This window comes from Merops nubicus, unplaced genomic scaffold, assembly GCF_000691845.1.
Source record: "Merops nubicus isolate BGI_N331 unplaced genomic scaffold, ASM69184v1 scaffold5262, whole genome shotgun sequence".
Lineage (NCBI taxonomy): Eukaryota > Metazoa > Chordata > Aves > Coraciiformes > Meropidae > Merops > Merops nubicus.
In genome coordinates, this window is record NW_008594148.1 from 1 (window position 1) to 18,401 (window position 18,401).

Sequence of the window (18,401 nt, forward strand, 5' to 3'; positions counted from 1 at the left end):
AATAAAATAAAATAAAATATAAAATAATAATAATAGCAGAGAGGAGTTCCACGTTCACATCAGTGACAGATCTCCCCAGCAGTCTCCGGCCCGGCCGGGGCCCTCCCCGGGGGCAGTGGGTTCAAGTAAAGGCAACAAGTTGAGGCACTGGGCTGAGTTCTGCTGGGTCAAACTTGCCAGCTTGGAGAGAAGTCCCAGGAAGTGCTGCCCGTGGCTCTTTATAGCTCCTTGAGGATGATCTGGAACTTGTCCTCTGCTTCCACCATGTCCAGGAGGAAGGCCATGTGGTTGCTGTAGTGCTGGATGATGTTGTTGTCCATGTTGACCAGGATCCTAAGGAGAGGGACAACGGCTGAGTCAGAGGCAGCACATCAAAAGGTTTGTGGAGCAGCTTAGCTGGATGTTACTGCACACCTGGGATTCCCAGTCATGAGCTGGGAATAACGTCACGGCAAAGCCTCGTGGCACAGGGGGGGCCTCTCCACAAGGTCTCCACACAGAACTCCCATTTTAAAATGGCCTTTTCAGGCCCGTTACTGGTCAGCGTGCCGTCACCTCCTCACCAGGCCGGGTGGTCAGGGCCCTGGGCAGGCACAAGAAGGCACTGCAGCACCCACCGTGCCAATTAGAGGGTCTCAGCCCCGATTACAGCCCCGATGAACTCGTTAAAGCCACGACACAAGGTGGAGGAAGCTCCTGGTGAGCTTTTCGCAATCCTGCCCCGGACGTGCCCGGGCCCAGCGCGGGCAGATCCCCCCGAGCACGGCGGGGTGAGCTCAGAGCAGAGCTGCTCAGCCTCACTCCTCACCCGGCTCTCTCGGGGGCACGTTACACCCCGAGCAAGCTGGGACTGCTCTGGAGTGGATGAAGTGGTTGGGAACGGGCCCTTCTCCTCTCCAGAACAGCCTCCCATGCAGCTGTGCCCCAAGCGCGGCCCAGGAGGAACACACACAGACAGGCACACACACAGCTTGCCAACGTGGCCACCGGTGGCAAATTCCTGCCTGTGCTCAAGGGCAGGGCCTGGGATCACCAGCGTGGAGGCCTGGGGAGAAGGGAGCTGACTGAACCCCGAGGTTGTGGCTCTGTGCCCAGCAAGAGCCCCTCGGTGCTGCGGCGGGCTCTGCACCTCCCCAGAAATCAGAGGGGCAATTTGTCACCCCTGGGAGGAACCAAAGGGAAGAAATGATCTCTCTTTGCAGGAGGCACATCCCCAGGGGCAGGGCTGGAGCAAGAGCAGTGACTGGCAGTGCTCCAGCAGCTGAGACTCGAAGGTGGCACAGAAGGGGCTGAGCACCCCTCACTTGGCAGAGCTCCCCGAGCCCCAGCAGAGTCGTGTCCCCAGGATCTCCTCAGAGGCCACTCCAGTGCCCAGCTCCGGCCCCTCAGCTCCTGGCAGGCTCTGCACAGCCTGCATGGAGGTGGAGGTGGGAGCTCAGCACCTCCTGCTGCCAGCTTCCAGCAGCCCCCAGCCCGGGGGAGGCTGAGGCACAGGGGCTGGCACTGCCCAGGACTCTCCCTGCTCGGTCAGAACCAGCCGCCGCGGCTGCGTCCCACCCCGGGCACTGGGGCTGCCTGGGCACGAGGGGCCCCTGACCCCTGGATCCCAGTCTGGCCTCCAGCTGGTGCCACCAGAGACACCCAAGGGTGGGCTGTGCCACTGAGCCTGGCAACAGAGCTGCTCCAGGTACCTCTGGCTGTCGTGGTGTGGGGAGCTGCAGCCACCCGTGCCTCCTGCTGCCCTGCTTCCATCTGATTTCTCAACCACAAAAGATTTGAGGGAGTGCTGATTGGGGATCTGAGCCCTGTATTGTTTTTCTAGACCAAACCTCACCAAGATATGAAATTACTTATTGTTGTTCTTGAGTCACCCTGAGACTAAGTTCAGCTGAATGAGCTCATCACGCTAGGGAGCCCATGGCTGATAGGAGGTCCTCACCTACTGTAAATCCAGGTGGTACCTCTGAGCTTCACCAGCTTGCACCAGGTGAAGGACTGACCCTCACACTGTAATCACCACAAGAGGATTGTTTAGGGTGGAGCAATGGGATAAAATGATTCAAAGGAAAATTAAATTGGGGGGGCAGGAAACAAGGTCTGACCCTGCCATCTAGAAGACTGGAAAAAATTTTGTGTCCCCCACGCCTCACCAGTAACCTTACAGCATCAGTCATGCCCAGCTTTCAGTAAACTAGCTGTTCCAATTTTATCTTTCTTTTAAATTTGATTTCCAGGTGTTGCTTTTTCATTAGATACCTCTTTGCTCCTCCATTTTGGGGAAGAGATGGAAAGGACATCTGCCTGGTTTCCCTCCCAGTCATTATTAAACAACATTCACTGCTTATCAGATCAAGTAATGAACAAACCCAAAGCAAAACAAAGTAGAGGTGGCCTCTCCCCTGAGCTGGGCCATTTCCTGGTCCACCTGCAAACCCATCAGTGCTGGGATCTCTCTTGCCATGCAGATGCTCACACTCAGCTGGTTCAGAGAGCTCCAGCCCAAGCTGGAGTTACCTCAGAGGAGCTGTTGTCTGATGACAGCCTGATGACCCGTGGTGGCCACATCACAAGCCACCACCACAGCTGACACACCTGAGCCCTGGCTCAGTCCTGAAGCTGTCATAATAAACTGCCCACCCCTGTCCTGGGCAGTTGTTCTTTGAGCTCAGAGCTGAGGCACTCTGACTGGAGGGCTGTGGGACAACCCCTCTTTTGAGGCTGCCAGTGTTGCTCTTTTCTTTTGGGGAGATAATTTCCATTTCTGGGGCTAGCAGATGAGCAGCATCTGACAGCACTGAGGGCCCTGAGTTTGGGAAGAGGTGGAGGAGCCTCCTGATCAACTCAGATATCTCCCTATGGCCCGTCCACCATCCTGAAATTAGGACCACATCTAAAAACCCTCCTAAAAGGGGAAAGGTTGCCCAGTTGTGGGTTCAGAGGTGAGGGGGCTGTAACGTTTTCCCAGTCCAGTGACCCCACATCACAGCACAGGAACACCACAGCTTCTCCCCCTCCCACCTGCAGCTGCCTCCAGCCTTGCTTGAGCTCTGCTCCCCCTGAAGCAAACAGGCCAAGTCCCAGGGACCACGCTATGGTGACACCACATGAGTTGTCAGTCCCATCCAAGGAGCTTCAGGACATTCTCCTCCCACTGTCACCAGAAAGCAAATGCAGCAGTGAGCTCTGGACCAACCCTCAGCTCCCAAGGACTCTGCTCCTTGGTTTTGAGGCAGAGGAGCTCCTGGGGGCCGTGCTGGTGAGAGCAGCAGGGCTGCACAACGTGGGGCCTGGCAGCAGCCATGCTCCTCTGCCTGGCTCTCCCCATGCCCCAACTCTGGACCAGGGCCAGCAACAACAATGAGTTCATCTCCCAGGCAGTCACTGCTGCTGCAAAGCCTGATTATATCTTGCTTTCTCTGCAAGAAGGGCTCTGGATGTAGCTTTATGAAAATAAGCTGGGGAGTTTAGCTCCTTTCCATCAGCTGAAGGGAGAACTCCTTGCCAGAGATGGGTAGCAAGAGTTCTAAACATTTCTCTGCTGGGGCTGCAGAGAGACACCCAGAAGGGTCTGATCCATCACCTCCCAAAGGTGTTTCCTGTTGGCCTCCCTGGTCTGGGGATGAGATGGGAAAGCTGGGAACAGACACCCAACTTTCAGGTCTCCCCTTTTCTCCCCCTGGGCTCCCCATACTCTTATTTACCTGGTACAGTCTCTTTGTGAGCCAGGGACATGTAACTTGGTCTGGAGAAGCAAACATTTATACCTCTCTGATGGCAGTAAGATAAATTCTCCATAACCTGAGGCTTTCAGACTGAGACACAAAGGATCACCCATTAAACTCCCCAAACAATTTCTCCTTCATCCAACTTCCTTTCCTTGGGAGACTTTACACTCCAAACAAACATAATACAAACAAGCATTATCCCAAATCTTTAAAGCCCAGAAAGATCCGAGTTTTATATGCTCCAAATAGCACAGGCTCACATGGCTTTACTTTTTATTATCTTGTTAAAACGTTACTTCAGCCTATGACAGGGTCCCAGGGAGAAAAGGGTTTTAGAGGCACAGCAGAAAAGCAGATGAGAGATTAGCTTACCCTCTTTTGCATTTTTTGTAGACTTTATAAATGCTTTCTTCAGGAAGCCCGTATTTTTCTGAAATCTGTGAGAGAAAACATGGCAATTCTTTGTACTTGTAAAATGAAATTCCTGTGATAAAAATCAAAGATAACTCTGAGCCAGGGGTGTCCAGCAGCAAAGGATTCCCTTCCCTTTTCCTCCAGAAAAAAAGGGCTGAAGCAATGATCTGAGGAGGACAATCTGACCTGCCAGCCCAGGAACCTTGGGGAATAATCTTCATTCTCTTTCTCTCATTCCCTGGCCTGTTTGGAGCCTGAGGCCTCAACCTGCTGGGCACAGTGAGCTCTGAGCTTTGCCTTTGCTGATGCCTCCAAAGGTGAGAGAAACTACCCAAAGTGTTTCTCTGTGTGTGCTGTGGGAGGATGCTTCTGGCTGCAGCTTTTGTTCAGGTTTTGGCTGATCTGCAAAGCTTTCCTCCAGACCTCTCCTAGGCAAGTCACTGATGGTCTTAGGATGGCAGGAGTCCTGTAGCTTTTTCACAAGCATTTTCTGTAGAGGTTTTTGACTCCCTGTGTGGGATGGGGGAGGGAGAAGATGGCAAAGAATCCTCTGTGCTGACATTTTGCAAACTCCTTATTTTTAAAAGTTTGTAAAGCCTCCAGTTTAAAGTGCAGCCATAAAGCCATCCCAAATCTGGGAGGTTTATTGTTTGTTTCCTTCCCAGCAACCTCCAAAGAGAGGTGGATTATCAGAGATGCTGCTGATAATCATCTCAGAAATATGTCTGTGTGCTCCTCAAACACAGCACAGGGGATTCCAGCAGGAGGCCAGACCTGGCTCCAGATGGCACACCTACAGCCTTGAGAATGGAAAAGGTGTTTTACAATGGAAAATATGAATGTGCTGTCCCAGGAGGAGATTTATATTGTGATCTGAACACAGCATCTTGCCATAAGGTGTGTTCTCCTTCCCCACTGCAGCACTAACAACACACAGCCCATGCCAGGAGCTGAAGGCAGAATTCACCAGCTACTCACCATTTCCATTCTCAAGAAAAAGCAGACTTGAGATAGAAGCAGCCTGAGATCCAGCTTTCTACATACCAAGTGCCAATGTGCAGTTTGTTTGTGTGCCACTGTTCTTTGGGAACACTTACAGCTGTTCTGAGGCCCTGGAGATCTGGTGTCTTCAACATGAGAGCATCAAACACCTCCTCTGACTCCCTCCGGACGTACAACAAGACTGGAAGAGAGAAAGCACAGCACTGAACAGCATGTTCTCAGAGAGAGGAGTGATCCTCATGTAACACAAAATCCAGGGTTACTTGAGCCAAATGAGACACTACATTCAAGAAGAGTTCCCCTCCCAGGGGTTACCTCTCTGAGGATCTTCTTCCTTGGTTTGCTTTGGAGGTATTGGGTCAAACTCATCTGTGAAGGAGGCCCCGCTCCGTTTCAAGGGCAGCCTAAGCCAAAGAAACACAACACTCTCAAGAGCCCAGAACAACAGCAGCAAACAAAACAATTCCAGCACCTGAACTTTTGAGAGAACAACCAATTACCCCAACAAACATCCAGCAATTAAGCATGGGTTTTATAAATGGTGGCAGCAGAGTGTCTGCCAGGGCCCCAGCTGTCCACCTGCAGGGACATCAGGGAGTGCAGGCAGTGGGTTTGGTATCACATCATCATCAAAAGCCTTCTGCACCTCCAGGGCTTTGTTCCTCTATTGTTATCACTAGACAGTGGATCAAGCCTGGGCTACATACTGCTCCTTCCCATTCTACACACATTTCAAGTGTGGTTTCTACTTCAGTTTATTTTACAGCAGTCTCTGCCTCTGATGGCTTGAATCCTTCAGTGGTAGTTCTGTGAACTTTTTTTCCCCCCTTCCAAACACTGTCTCAATAAGAACAGCAGGACAGTCATGGACTGGACTCAAGTTGGAGTGGGGGACAGAAACACATCTGCATTTCTGCTCCCTTGAGTCCATTCTGGGCCCAAGTTTAACACATATTTTGACATTGAGGGCCTCAGGGAGACACTCTGCTGTGTTCTTTTGTGTTATTAACAGAGGAGCTGGCAGATGGGAAACACACACTGCTGCATCCTTACCTGTTTGCAGAGTTGGGAACAGCAGGAGGGAGCACCTTGAAATGGAAAGGAAACATTGATCACTTAGTTTGCACAGTGTCATTGTGTGCCAGTGAGGCTGGGGGGAAGGCAATGTGGGCACACTGCAAACATGATGTCCCTCCTCCCACTCCATCATTCTTCCTACACAATTAAAACCAAACATCTGTATGTGTTTCTAAGATTAAATGAAACCTGATATAAAGCACCTAACTAGACTCTCCTCCTCTGCTTAGAAGAGACCTGAACACATATCTAGCTAGACTTAAACCCAGGTCAAATCTCATCACTTGCTTCTGATCAAGGACCAAGTTCTCTGGTTGTAAACCAGACTCTCCCAGGCCCTGGTTTTGATGCTGATGCATCAGCCCAGCAGCCTCTGCAGGAGGATGCTGCAGTGTTGTCACGAGTGGCTGCTCCTCCCTTTTTGACAGAGACAGTTGTTTCTACAGGGAATACTGATGAGTTCTGAAGGAGCTTGGGCTTCAGTGTCCTCAGGCTCAAGGGGATAGAGAAGGGCAGAGGACAAGTGAGAGATGTCCCCCACATACAGGGGCTGACATGGTCACATTTTTCTGTAGTTTACTTTCTGTTGGAGTTTTGCTGCCTCTCCAGACCTGTGTGGAAGCTGCAGATGATACCTGGAAACCACAGGAATATCTGGCTGGAAGGAACTTTCCAGGTTATCATGCCCATCACTATTGCATGACTACCTAGGCCACTCCTGACAGCTCTGCCTTCAAGGTCACCCCATTTCCACAGGAGAACTGTGGTTTGGTTTAGTTATTTTTTGTACATAGTCACGTCAGGGGGAGTGATCAGTCTGGAAGTGGTGGGGGTGACAGAGGAGGGCAACAGGCTGGTTGTTTTTCAGAGAGACTCACCGTGCCACACCTCTGCAGGGCTGAGAAGTGGACGTTGGGGATGAAGAGGACTGGCTGGGTTTCCAGGTCAGTCTCCGGCCTCAGGAACGTGAGTTCATTCCCTCTGAAGCCAGAGAGCAAACAGCCTTTCAGACCTACAGATGGAAAGTCCAGTTCATCTCAGTTCAGGTGGCAGTTTAAGAGGCAACTACACGTAGAGAGGGGAAAGTGGCTGCCCAAAGTCTCCCAAGAGAAGTATCAGAAAAAAGACAGGACCCTGCAGAGCCAGGTCTTCAGAGCTTGCCCAGTGCTGCCCCCCACCCAGGGAAGGCTCCCTGCTGAGACCCCAAGACAATTCAGCAAGGTTCATTAGCATTAATAAGAGCCTTTGAGAGCCTTGGTGGGAGCCTGGGCAAGGGCCTGACTGACAAGCTGTTCCTGAAGGGTGCTGATTTCATCATCTTGGAAATACCCCGGGCCAGATCCTGTGGGAGCTAACGGAGAAGCCCACATGGATTTCAGCATGCTCTGGCTCAGGGAACAGTCACTGGCACTGACCATTGTTGTTGGAGTCCAGGCACTTCCCCTTCCTTCGGAACTGTTTCCTTTCATCATCCCTCATCTTCCTCTCTGCTCCCTGGGAGGAAGATAAGGCAAAAAATTAGGACATTGACAGGTCTAACATTGGCAAGAGAGGGTTTACTGGCCACCTCTGGGAGGTAAGCACATTAAGGTAGAGGCAGCTTTTATATAAAAACAGTGTCAGATTGTCACAAGTGTCAGAGGTCTCATGTCAGAGACCTTCTACAGGCCATCCAGAACTTTCTGATACTTCTAAATTAAAAAAACAAAACCAAAATCTGCTTTCAGAAATGATAATGCAGACAAAACTAGCTGTGAGGGATTTGTCCATGAGAAGATTCCAGAAGCTGGGGAAGAACATCTAAGGAGATTCTTATCTCTTCTGCTATTTAAAAACTTGTCAAGAATGGAGATTATGATGAGATTATTATGAGGCACAATCCCACATAGGTCTGATATGGTGAAAACTTTCTGAGGACTCTGTTCTGCAAAGGCCTGAGGAGTGGAGGGACACCCCTGCTGCCTTGTCTCACTCGGCTCGGGGGGGTTAACCACCTCTGTTCCTCAGCCCTGACCTCCAGGCTGTTCTAGATTCTTCAATCTTTCTGTTTTTTTATTTTTCTCCTGGAGCCAGTGGAGAATTGGAGGTTCCTCTGGGGGAAGCTGGTGGAAAGCCATGTTCTACCTTATCACAGAATATCTTGATCTGGCAGACGGCGCGGTGCACCAGCTGGCTGCTCCCGTTGCCACAGTCGTAGGTGTCTATCTGGAGGTTGAGGGGGACACCCTTCACTCCTTTCTGGGAGGAGAAGTCAGTGCTCAGGCAGTTCACCCCAATAAACACCTGCAGACAGAACAGGGGTGGGTACAGTGCCTCAGTGCCCAAAGCTTTGTCCTCCCCCAGCACCCAGAGCAGTGGGGAGGAACAAAACCAGCTCCAGAGGCACCCTTCCAACCTCCCCAGAGCCAGCCAAGCCTGGGGCTGGGGGCTTCCCACAGGCTCTCCCCAAAGCTGTTGCAGCTCTCCCTCTCTTCATTAACACCACCCTCTCCCAGGGGCTCAGGCAAGCCTCAGACATCTAGATACAAGTCTGCCCGGGGAAGCTGATGCTGCTATTTCTGATCTTTCATTTGAACAAGGGACCCTCAGACAGCACTGCCCTGGAGGGAGGGAGGAGGGCTAGGCTACAGCTTCAGGAATTACAAATCACTGCTGCTAGTTCAGTAAATATTCATCACACATTGGTCTTTGTCCCTAGGATGGAGTTACCTCCAGTGGGAACTTCTGAAGAAAAGCTGAATGCAGATAGAACCCTAATTGTATCTCTAAATTACCAACTCATTTGTGTGACCTTGAAATTTCCTTTGGATTCTGAGGACAGATTTGCAGCTGGAGAAGCTCCCACAGCTCCCTCAGCAGGGCTCTGGCTGAGGAGTTCAGCCCTGAAACCTAACGTCAGATCTAGTCAGCACCTATATATAGAAAAGAAAACCACTTAACTGTGGTGTGAAGTTTAATTGCAAGAAGAGAAGTAACAGGTGCTGAGACGACCCAAATACCTGCCCCCTCCTGTCTGGGCTCCCAGCTCTCTGAAGTCTCACCTTTACCTGCCCCAGGCCAGCCTGGGTACAGAGTTTCTGCTAAGAGTTAAACCCGGTTTTGCTGAGGTGCCCCCAGGGCTTGCCACATACCTGACATATTTCCATTTCTGACAACTTTGCCTTGAAGACATTTGTTAACCTCTTGGGTTGTAAAAGACCAAGGTTGCCTTTGGGCTAAAAGAAGGGCTTATTGTGATCCCAAACTAAAGCAGAGTTTTCCCAAGCTACCACCTTCAGAGAGATGGGATATTTATGCTTTTCTTTTCTCCTTAGTTACTTCATCTGTTTTTACATGCTCCTTTTAATTCACATTAGATACAAAGTGTTAACTAGAGACTCTGAAGAGATGCAGAAGAGGCAGCAGAGCTGGAAAGATGCTGATGGAAGCTTTAGAGATTTTAAGGTCAAAAGGGATCTTGTGACCTGTCTGGCACCCTTCAACATCACACAAGCCACGGAAGGGTGGTCGGTCATTTCTGCATCAAAATGCTGCCTTGAAAGGAGGGTCTTTGTTCCCTAAGCTGTGGTTTCTTTAAATAGTCTTCACCTACATCTGAGCAGAGCCCTGCTCTAGGCTGCCTGCTGCAAAGGGCTTTCTTCAGACTTATCCATCAGCACTAAAAAAACATTTCTGAGCCAGTCTGAGGTGTAGCCAGAGTGTTTATTAGCTAATGGCAATGCTTAAACACACAGAGGAGCAGGGTGTCCTTCCCCACTGTCCCGGCAGACAAACAGTCCCTGGGGCCACTGGAATGGCATTGTTTGGATTTAAAACTCTCTGGCTTTCAGCCGGGGAGCTGCCTGAGCCCTGGGAAAGGAAGAGGGGGTTTTGCTGTGGACCAAGGCTGCCCACGTGCCTTCCACAAGCAGTTTGTACCTTTGCCTCTTCGTGGACGTTCCAGACGAAGGAGAGGGCGTTGTAGGCCAGCTCCTCAATGTTCTGCACCGTGTTGAAGTTTTCCTTACAGTCAGCTGAAATGCAGGGGAGAAACAGTTTATGCTCTGGCTGCAGAATAGGCTCCATTCCCCAGGCTTTCCACCCCCCAAAGCCTGACTCTCACTGACTCCAAGGCTAAAAGGAGCCTTGTACTATAACAGAGGCCATCCTTGATGCCTCTGGATAAACCTTGGTGTGTCTGGGTAAAGGGCAGGCCAAGAATGACTCGAAGGTACAGGCTGGTGGCTGCTGTTTGAGCAGTGATGTTACACACCCCGAGTAGACTGCCCCTAAATTCAAACTGCATGCCTTGCTCTGAGCTGCAAGGTGCTCAGCAGGTGCTCAGCTGGATGGGACAAACCTTTGCCTGGCCAAGCATGACACACTGTGAAGCCTGTGTGGTGGAGTGGGGAAGGACAAGCAGTGCCAAAGGCTTTTCTGGCTCAGATCCCTACACTCCAAGAGGCCACGGGTCACATCTGTAAGACTCAAAAGTGTTCAGTGGTTTCTGTCTCTCTGACTGAGGCTCTCCTCTGATATCCCAGCACATGTCCCTGCACTTGGCAACCACCTTAAACCCCCAAGAGCTGCTTAGCCAGAAAGGATGTGAAGGCAGCAGAAGGTCCTGCTCCTCCCTGCTTCCCCCAAGGCTGGATTGTGGAGCTTCAGACGTGTTACTGTGTACTGGAAATGCAGTAAAATGGTGCTAGAAGGTACCAACCCCCCCCAGCCACCCCACCAGACAGCCCTGCTCGTACCAACGTCGATGACTCTCTGCTTGGCCGTGGGCTGGCGGGAGTGCCAGTGCTTCCAGAACTTCAGCTGCTCTGTTGGGATCTTCTCGTTGTCAAACACAATCATCACAACACTCTGGAACACAGCAAGGATATCCCACATCACACCACGCAGCAGGCTACAGCCTGGTGCCTATTGCCCTTGGCCAAGAGCAGCTTAGTGTCAGTGTTTTGTAGCTGGGGAAACTGAGGCATGCAAGGGAAGGGAATTGAGCACAGGGCCAGGAGCCAAACCAAGCTGCCCTGTGTGCCCCTGAACTGCACTGCCCATGAGTCTCCACTGACTCCAAGGGACACAAGGATCCTGGGCTGGGGGAATGTTAGCATTGCTGCAGCAAGTAATAGGCCAGGACAACCTAAATAGTTTTTTTTAGATGTTCTTAGTGTCAGGAATCCTGTAAATCCTGAGATGCCCAAGGTCTAGCTCCTAAATATCACTCAGGATTGGAGGCCCAGGTTTCTTTGCTGGGAATTCAAGCTCAGTTTGGTCTCAGGGGTGGCTCCTGGCCACACATCACAGGAGCAAGATGGGGAACCTCTCTCTAGCTCAGAAGTCTTCCCACCAGGGCTGCTAGCCAGCCACCAGCTCAAGAGGCCTCTTGTGCATCCCTGACCTTACTGTGAAAGGTTTCAACTGGCAGGTAACGTGGAGGCTGCTGCTGTGCAGCAGAGGATTAGCTTGCTGTGAGTGAATCCATCCCACTCATCGCTTTAAGCCAACATGAGCCACAAAGTCATTCCTCTTCATGTTCAGCTCTGTTCCCAGGCCAGTACAATTGCTGGATGTCTGATTCCAGCATGTGTCAGCAAAATTGTCAGCTTGTTTCTTACCTTCACTTTATTTGAGGACAAGTGTAAACATTTGCTGTCTCCAGCTGTCCGCAGCGTGATGGGGTAGAACTGTCCTTTGTTGAGGTAGGCCATGGGAGAGTCCCCAGATTTGATGTGAATGGCTTTGGGTGACCCCAGAGTGTATTCAAAGTCACTTTTATGGAACAAAGAGAGAATGATGAATAAGCACATGCTGCTGTTTCACTCCAAAAGCAAAACAAGAAACATGCAAGGCTCCACCCCTGCAGGCTACAGGTTACAGACACTGCACACACAGGACTCTCAGCCCAGTTCCCCACCTCACACACCCCTGCACCACTGAGCACCTCCCAGCACAGCACATACTGATCCTCCCCAACACCCTGGGGAGCAGCAGTTCCCTGACAGCCTCATTCTACCCTCTGGTTTTGCCTTTAAAATACTCCTGTACATTATTGTAACCAGTATTTTTCTGTGGATGGCTACAGAACCATTGCACAATCAAAAGCCTAAACCAAAACACACTGAAATAGGTACCTGTGATCAGAGTTTTACAACATCCTAAACTCAGATTCCTGTCTCCAAATTCACACCCATAAATGGCTGACCTGGGAAGACTGTGTCCTAATGGGCCCTGTAGAAAAGGGAGAACCTGCAGGACACTGACATCTGCTTGTTGATCTAGGAGCTTAAAAAAGGACTTGGAAGCCCAGCTTGTTGAACACTCAGTCTGGTGGGCAGCAAACTTCAGTCTTACAGAAAAGATCTGTAGTGTTACACAGAGGCAGGTGTCTCTGTTGACAAGGAAATTTAAAAGAAAAGCCTGATTTTCAAGAAGCCCTGAGCATCTTGGGCATTCAGCAGCACCTATGAGCATTCAAACCATGAGGCTCCAGCTCCAGCTATTTCCTTCTGTGAGGAATCTGTGCAAGCCACCACCTGTACACAAGCCTTCACACAGACCCTTCAAGTGCCCTGGAGTTGCAGATCACTGTATTCCTGTTTAGTCACCAACTCATCTCTTGTTCCTGCTCCACCTCCCCTGAGATGCCATCTCTGAAGATAGGCTTGGCAGCTCCTCTCATCTAGAGCCAGGAGAGCCCGAGAACTTCAGTGCACAAATAAACAGCAAACAGAAACCTCTCTCTCACCAACACGAGCTGCTGCCTGTGTGAAAATCCCCACGTCTGACAGCTGAGTCACAGTCAGGTGACTCAGGAGGCAAATAAAAAGTGGGAGGTGGAATAATGTTACCTACTCGGGGGTTTGATGCGGTATCTAGAGCAGGAAAGCTCTGCCTGAGAGAGGAGTGGAAAAGAGGAAGAAATCTCTCTCATGTTTTAGGAATGAGAGGCAGTGGCAGCTTCTCAAATCAAGGTTGACTAACAGTGCTAAAGCCAAAGTGAGAATCTGAACTTAAGATCAGGAAGAGGCTGCACCCTCCTCAACTGAATGATTCTCCTCCTTTTCTCTGTCATTTACCTCACTGCAGGTGGCTTGTGGGAAGATGGCCACCAGAGTCATGTCTGAACCACAGCCTCTCAAGCTAAAAACATGAACTAGCACAATAATAACAGTCTAATAACTTGAATTTACTATTGGGTTTGACTCCTTTTCAGCAAAGCATTTCAAACCCTCATCCCTGCCTCATACTACTAACACTAAAGTTCATCACTGCTTTGTGTCTAAAAAGTCATGAAACAACAACATGCTCCTAAACCACCAGTGGGGCACAACCTGTCTCTTCAGAAGCATGAGATCCCTAAGTTTGCAGTGGCCATTGTCAAGACTGGTATTGGAGCAAGGAAAGGGATGCCAAGAGAGGGACAGAGCCAAGTGCCCTGGAAACCCAGAGGCCAGGGAGTGGCAGTTACCTCTTAACACCATCCGTAGCGTAACTCTCGGGGCAAGGTGGCTCTGGCTGGGGTTTGAGGATATCACTGAAGAGTAGGGACTGTAGACAAGCAGAAGCAAAACAGTCAAAAGTAGAATCTTTCATTCCTTTGTCCATCCACCTCCTCCCAGACATTACCACAGATAAAACAGGGGCCCTCATTCCAAAGCCTTCCAAACTCAAGGTAAAAAACCCCAACAATCCAATGGGAATGGCATCAAGCTTCTAATGCAAAAGCAAAGCTCCCACTGACTCCAGCATGAGCAAACCCCAAACTAGAGACAGCCTCATGCAGTGCCCACTGGGCTGCAGTGCCAGCATGCAACCCACTGACAGCTCTGACCTCCTGGGGATCCTCTTTGAAAGTGCTGTCTGGCTGCCACCTCTGCTGGGGTGGGGCTACGGGGATGGTCTCGAAGAGGGAGTTCAAAGAGCTGTTGTCATACACATCCCCTGGAGGGACCATGTAGTTGTCTGGGGTGGCATCCAGCTTGCTAGTGCCTGGTGGAAGCATGGCTGGCTTGTGAGGAGTAGGGATGCCTTCAAGACTTAAGCTGTTCTTCTTCTGTGGCTCACAATATTCTTGGGTCACATTTTCAGACAAGAGCTTCATGAGATGGGCTGAGCCATCAAAGGATGCGATCTCTGGGTCGTACTCCATCCCGTGGCAGTGCCTGGTGGAGAAAGGGTCCTGTCTCAGACCAGGGCAGAGTGGACAACCCCAGCAAGTCGTCCCAGCAAGAAGCAAGTGCCTTGATGTGCTGCTGGGGAGCAAACTGCACAGTCTGGCTGCTGGGTGACCTGGAGGCACCTGGGTACATCTCCTGCTTAATACGGGAGATGTGACAGGCCCGGGGGTGATCTCCACCCACCCACATACCTCTCAGTGCACTCAGCATGAGCCAGAGGTGCTCAGCAGATAAAGGATGATCACAAGGAATCAGAGAATATGGTTTAGACATGGTTTGGGGCTGCAGAGCCAGAGCCTACATCCATTATTTTGTTAGTTAGGCTGTCAAACACTCAGAGCAGCAGGGACAGTAAGAAAGATAACTGTTATGTGGTCCTTCCATCTTAGTCTTTTTAAGGCTCATTGACACTGAAAATTGATTTGTTAAAACTGTCTTTTCAGGGTTTTTTTGTTTGTTTGGTTTGTTTTTTTTTAAAGGAAGGCTGATACTTGTGCAGATTCACAAACTCCAGGAGCTTAGGAAGCAAGACTCCCAGAGAACACGAGATCAGTGGAAAACTGACAGGGCTGCAGTACTGGAAGTGAGGTGTATGGCCCAGAGTTCAGAGCAGAAAGAACAGAACTATCAAGTGATAAAGACACGTCCAACACTGCACTCCTCTCACACACAGAAATGGTCCCTTTGTGCAGCACCCCATGAGCTACCCCACCAGCAGCAGGAGCTACCCCCAAGGGAGGTAAAGCTGAATGAGTAGCTCCCACCTGCTCTGCTTTGAGAGCTTCACCATCAGGGATATGCTGAAATTTCTGTTGTTAATAATAATAATAAAAAATACCACTGTCTAGAATGCAGTGAGGAGAAACCAGCTGAACTCAGCTTGCTTGTGAAGGAGTGGAGTATCACTCCAGAGGCTTAGTCTGTCAAGTAGTTGAAAACAGACAACCAGAAAAGGTGGCCAAAGTACACAGCACTCAGGAAGGGAACTGAACTCACAGTGTCAAATGAGCCATTAATGTAACAGTTAATTATCTGAAAACCTCAAAGGAAAAATGGGAGTCACTGGAAGAGAATCCTGAGAGACTGGAAGTCAGTGAAAGAGAAACCATTATCAGCCTAGGGAATGTTAGAGGATTTGGTCATTCCCTTCTTGCTGCCAAAGCTTAATCTCTTTTCCCTTTCCAATTATCACAAAGTAGGAAATAAAGACAAATTCTTCAGCTGCTGCACATCAGTGCAGCTCCTGAACCCAGCTCCAGAGATCCTCAGTTGTGTAAATGGGTGTAGCTCCATTTATACCTGCTTGGGATCTGGCCTGAAGAATTTTAATATATGTCTCAGGGTTAATAACCTCCACTGTTGTTGGTAATAACACTGTGCTTTGATGTCTATTTTATGCAAGCTAAGAGACCCATCATGCATGCAAGCAGCTGCAGGAGAATGAGACAGCTAGAGAGAGTGAAAAATGAAGCTAACCTCTTTCCTAGATCGTTGCGTCCCATCATACCAGATGGAAGAATCCTCTTCTCCTTTGGGACCTGGAACAAGGTAGAACACAGAGTTGGTTTATTGTCAGATTTTATTCATGGAAAACAGAGGGAAGATCAGCCCTGTCTGTGGAGCAAATGAAGCCTCTGAATAACAAACACTGGGTGAGGACACAGGAGACCTGGGCTCTCTGGCTGGGATTCTGCCATGGATTCCTAAGGTAACCTCAGGCAAGCAACATCATCTTGTCCTGGGAAGGACTTTCCAAAGCACCCAAGTGGATGGGAACATGAGTCCTGTTGGTTTCAATTAAGGCCAAATCACATCCACATTTCTTGAAGCTCCATCCTACAGCAGCACTGGAGAAATAAAGATGCCAGAGTCTGCAGGGCACACAGCTCACCCCTCAATGCACTGCTGCTTCTTGTATGAAAGCTGCTGGGTAAAAAACCCACCAGCCTGAGACTCAAGACACCCAGTTTCAGTTTTCCACCCTGTCCTGGGTTCCCTCTACACTACAGTGCTGTTTTGTGCCTCAGTTTACAGTCTGTGCATTGGGGGGTGACAGTGGCACCCAGTGCCTGGGAGAGTTACAAGGATCACTGCACAAACAACATGGAGAGCTCAGTGGATGGGTGCCCACCCTCCTAAGGTGGCTGAGCACCTATTTGACCTTCATACCTCTGCTCTGGGACAAACTCCCCCAAAACACCCAGCCCCAGTGGGAACCTACCATGTAGTAGTCATAGAGGAGGCTGAGGGCAGCCACGCTGTCATCATCTCCATTCACCCTCATCATAGCTTTGGTGGCTGCTGTCAAGGGGTTCTCCAGGTAGGTTTTCCAGGCTTCATCTTCATTGGTGTAGGGGAATTTCTGGAAGTTCATGGTGTCATTCTTCATCAGACGCACAGATCTAAAACTGAGCCAGACAGAGAAATCAGGGAATGAAGGATACTAATTTTCCACAGCAATTTCCACGCCACCCAGCTGAACACATGAAGGGCTTCCCAAAGGCACTGCTGGAATGGAGCAGGGATGCTTTCCTGCTCCTTAACTCCCACAGTCTCTGGGATTACCGACTCTTCTGCCTGTAGCTATGTGCAAAATTAGGCCAGAGACTCTCTGGTGGGGCCATGCAAAGGCAGAGGTACCTCAGCTTCCCTCCTCCTGCCCCAGGGATGCAAAACATCACAACACTGTCTGCAACTGCTCCTTCCTCAGCAGGCACATGCCACTGGCCAGGGCAGGCACCAGCAAGGTGGGAGGCTGGTCAGTCACTTGAATGCAAGGTGATGAGAAAACTTTGCAAATATTTTCCTTGTATTTGGAGCTAAAGGCCAGTGCAGCCCACAAATATAAATGGTCACTCAGTGCCCAGAGAACCTGACCTACCCAGATGAAACTAAGCCTATCATTTTTCTTTGCTGTAGTTCATGGGGTTTAATTTTAGTTCCAATCTAACTGTGTTTGTTTCCACCATTACTATATGATTTTACTTAGAGGGAAGTAGACAGGCAGATCACAACACCCTCCCTTCCCCTAAAAAATTCCTGACAAAGGTGAGGCTCATGGGACTACGTGAGCTGAGAAGCAACATACCAAAATAATGCCCTGCCTGTCCTCTCTTCTGGCACTTTCTCCAGGTCTCTCCATCTTATGTTAATAAACTGTCAGACACTTAATTACCCAAACATTGGTCATCTTTCCTTTTCCTCCAGCAAATCCTACTAGCAGGCAGCACAGGAGCACCTCCAAACATTCCCTGGGTGCTCCACGCTGCAGGTTCACCCCGCTCAGAGGAGAGGATGAATCAGTGGCCACACTCCTGTCACGTCCTTCAGCCACGTGTGCACAGTGTCACCACAACAGCTCATCCCATTCACCATAAAAAACAAGTCAAGGCCATGGACAAAAATGACTTCTTTTTTTTTTTTTTCATCAAAATGGAAATGTCCAGGAAGGGCAGAATGGGTTTTATGAGCAGAAGTTTAAATAAAAATTATAAGAAGATTTCTTTAAATCTCCAAAGCTGCCAAGAGCAGAAATTTTCCAATTGTTGATTTTTTTTTATAGAAAGGCAAAATAAAATCTACAGGAGTTTAGGTTACAAATGCTACATTTTATATGGCATTGTTATAGGGAATTTGTTGCTTCCATTAAGCTACTCTCTGTGTGTTTATAATACATCCTGGGCTAGACTTTTAAGTGAATCATTCCGAGAACAATAATTCCTCTTGAAAGGAATCTGGCATCTCTGAAACTCCCAATCATTGCTAACCACAACAGCCACTGCCAGCCCCTTTGGTGTGAGCTGCCCACGCTGCCAGGGTGAAAACCCAGGTCCTCAGCAGATGCTCCTGGGCTGGAAACCAGAAGGATGTGGAGGACCCTGGATGGGGTGAAGGATGCTGGTCCATCAAGTGAGCAGAGAAACTGGTGGCAACTGGGTGCCCCAGGCCACTAGCAGAGCTGTTCCCAGCTTCTTGCCTGGCCAGCTCAGATGTGGAGGGACTCTGGGTGCAAGCAACA

General features: G+C 49.8%; 1 protein-coding gene across 1 annotated transcript; it reads right to left on the reverse strand.

Annotated features, from left to right (window-relative positions):
* Positions 1-218: 218 nt before the first annotated feature.
* GRHL3 (grainyhead-like 3 (Drosophila)) lies at positions 219-16,784 on the reverse strand. Its single transcript, XM_008935645.1, has 15 exons — positions 16,605-16,784; positions 15,860-15,921; positions 14,038-14,368; positions 13,675-13,754; positions 11,822-11,975; positions 10,955-11,066; positions 10,137-10,231; positions 8,343-8,501; positions 7,634-7,712; positions 7,097-7,230; positions 6,195-6,229; positions 5,457-5,545; positions 5,237-5,322; positions 4,098-4,162; positions 219-333 (listed from the first exon to the last, which is right to left on the reverse strand). The coding sequence occupies exons 1-15, from the start codon at positions 16,770-16,772 to the stop codon at positions 219-221; spliced, it is 1,764 nt and encodes a 587-aa protein (XP_008933893.1). The 5' UTR covers positions 16,773-16,784.
* Positions 16,785-18,401: the final 1,617 nt, after the last annotated feature.

Coding starts and splice junctions, on each gene's coding strand:
- GRHL3 (XM_008935645.1), bottom strand. CDS start 16,772: ATGAAGAATGACACCATGAACTTCCAGAAATTCCCCTACACCAATGAA. Junction 14,369..15,859: donor CGCAACGATCTAGGAAAGAG/GTTAGCTTCATT, acceptor TTTCTCCACCAG/GCACTGCCACGGGATGGAGT. Junction 11,976..13,674: donor GCTACGGATGGTGTTAAGAG/GTAACTGCCACT, acceptor GTTCCATAAAAG/TGACTTTGAATACACTCTGG.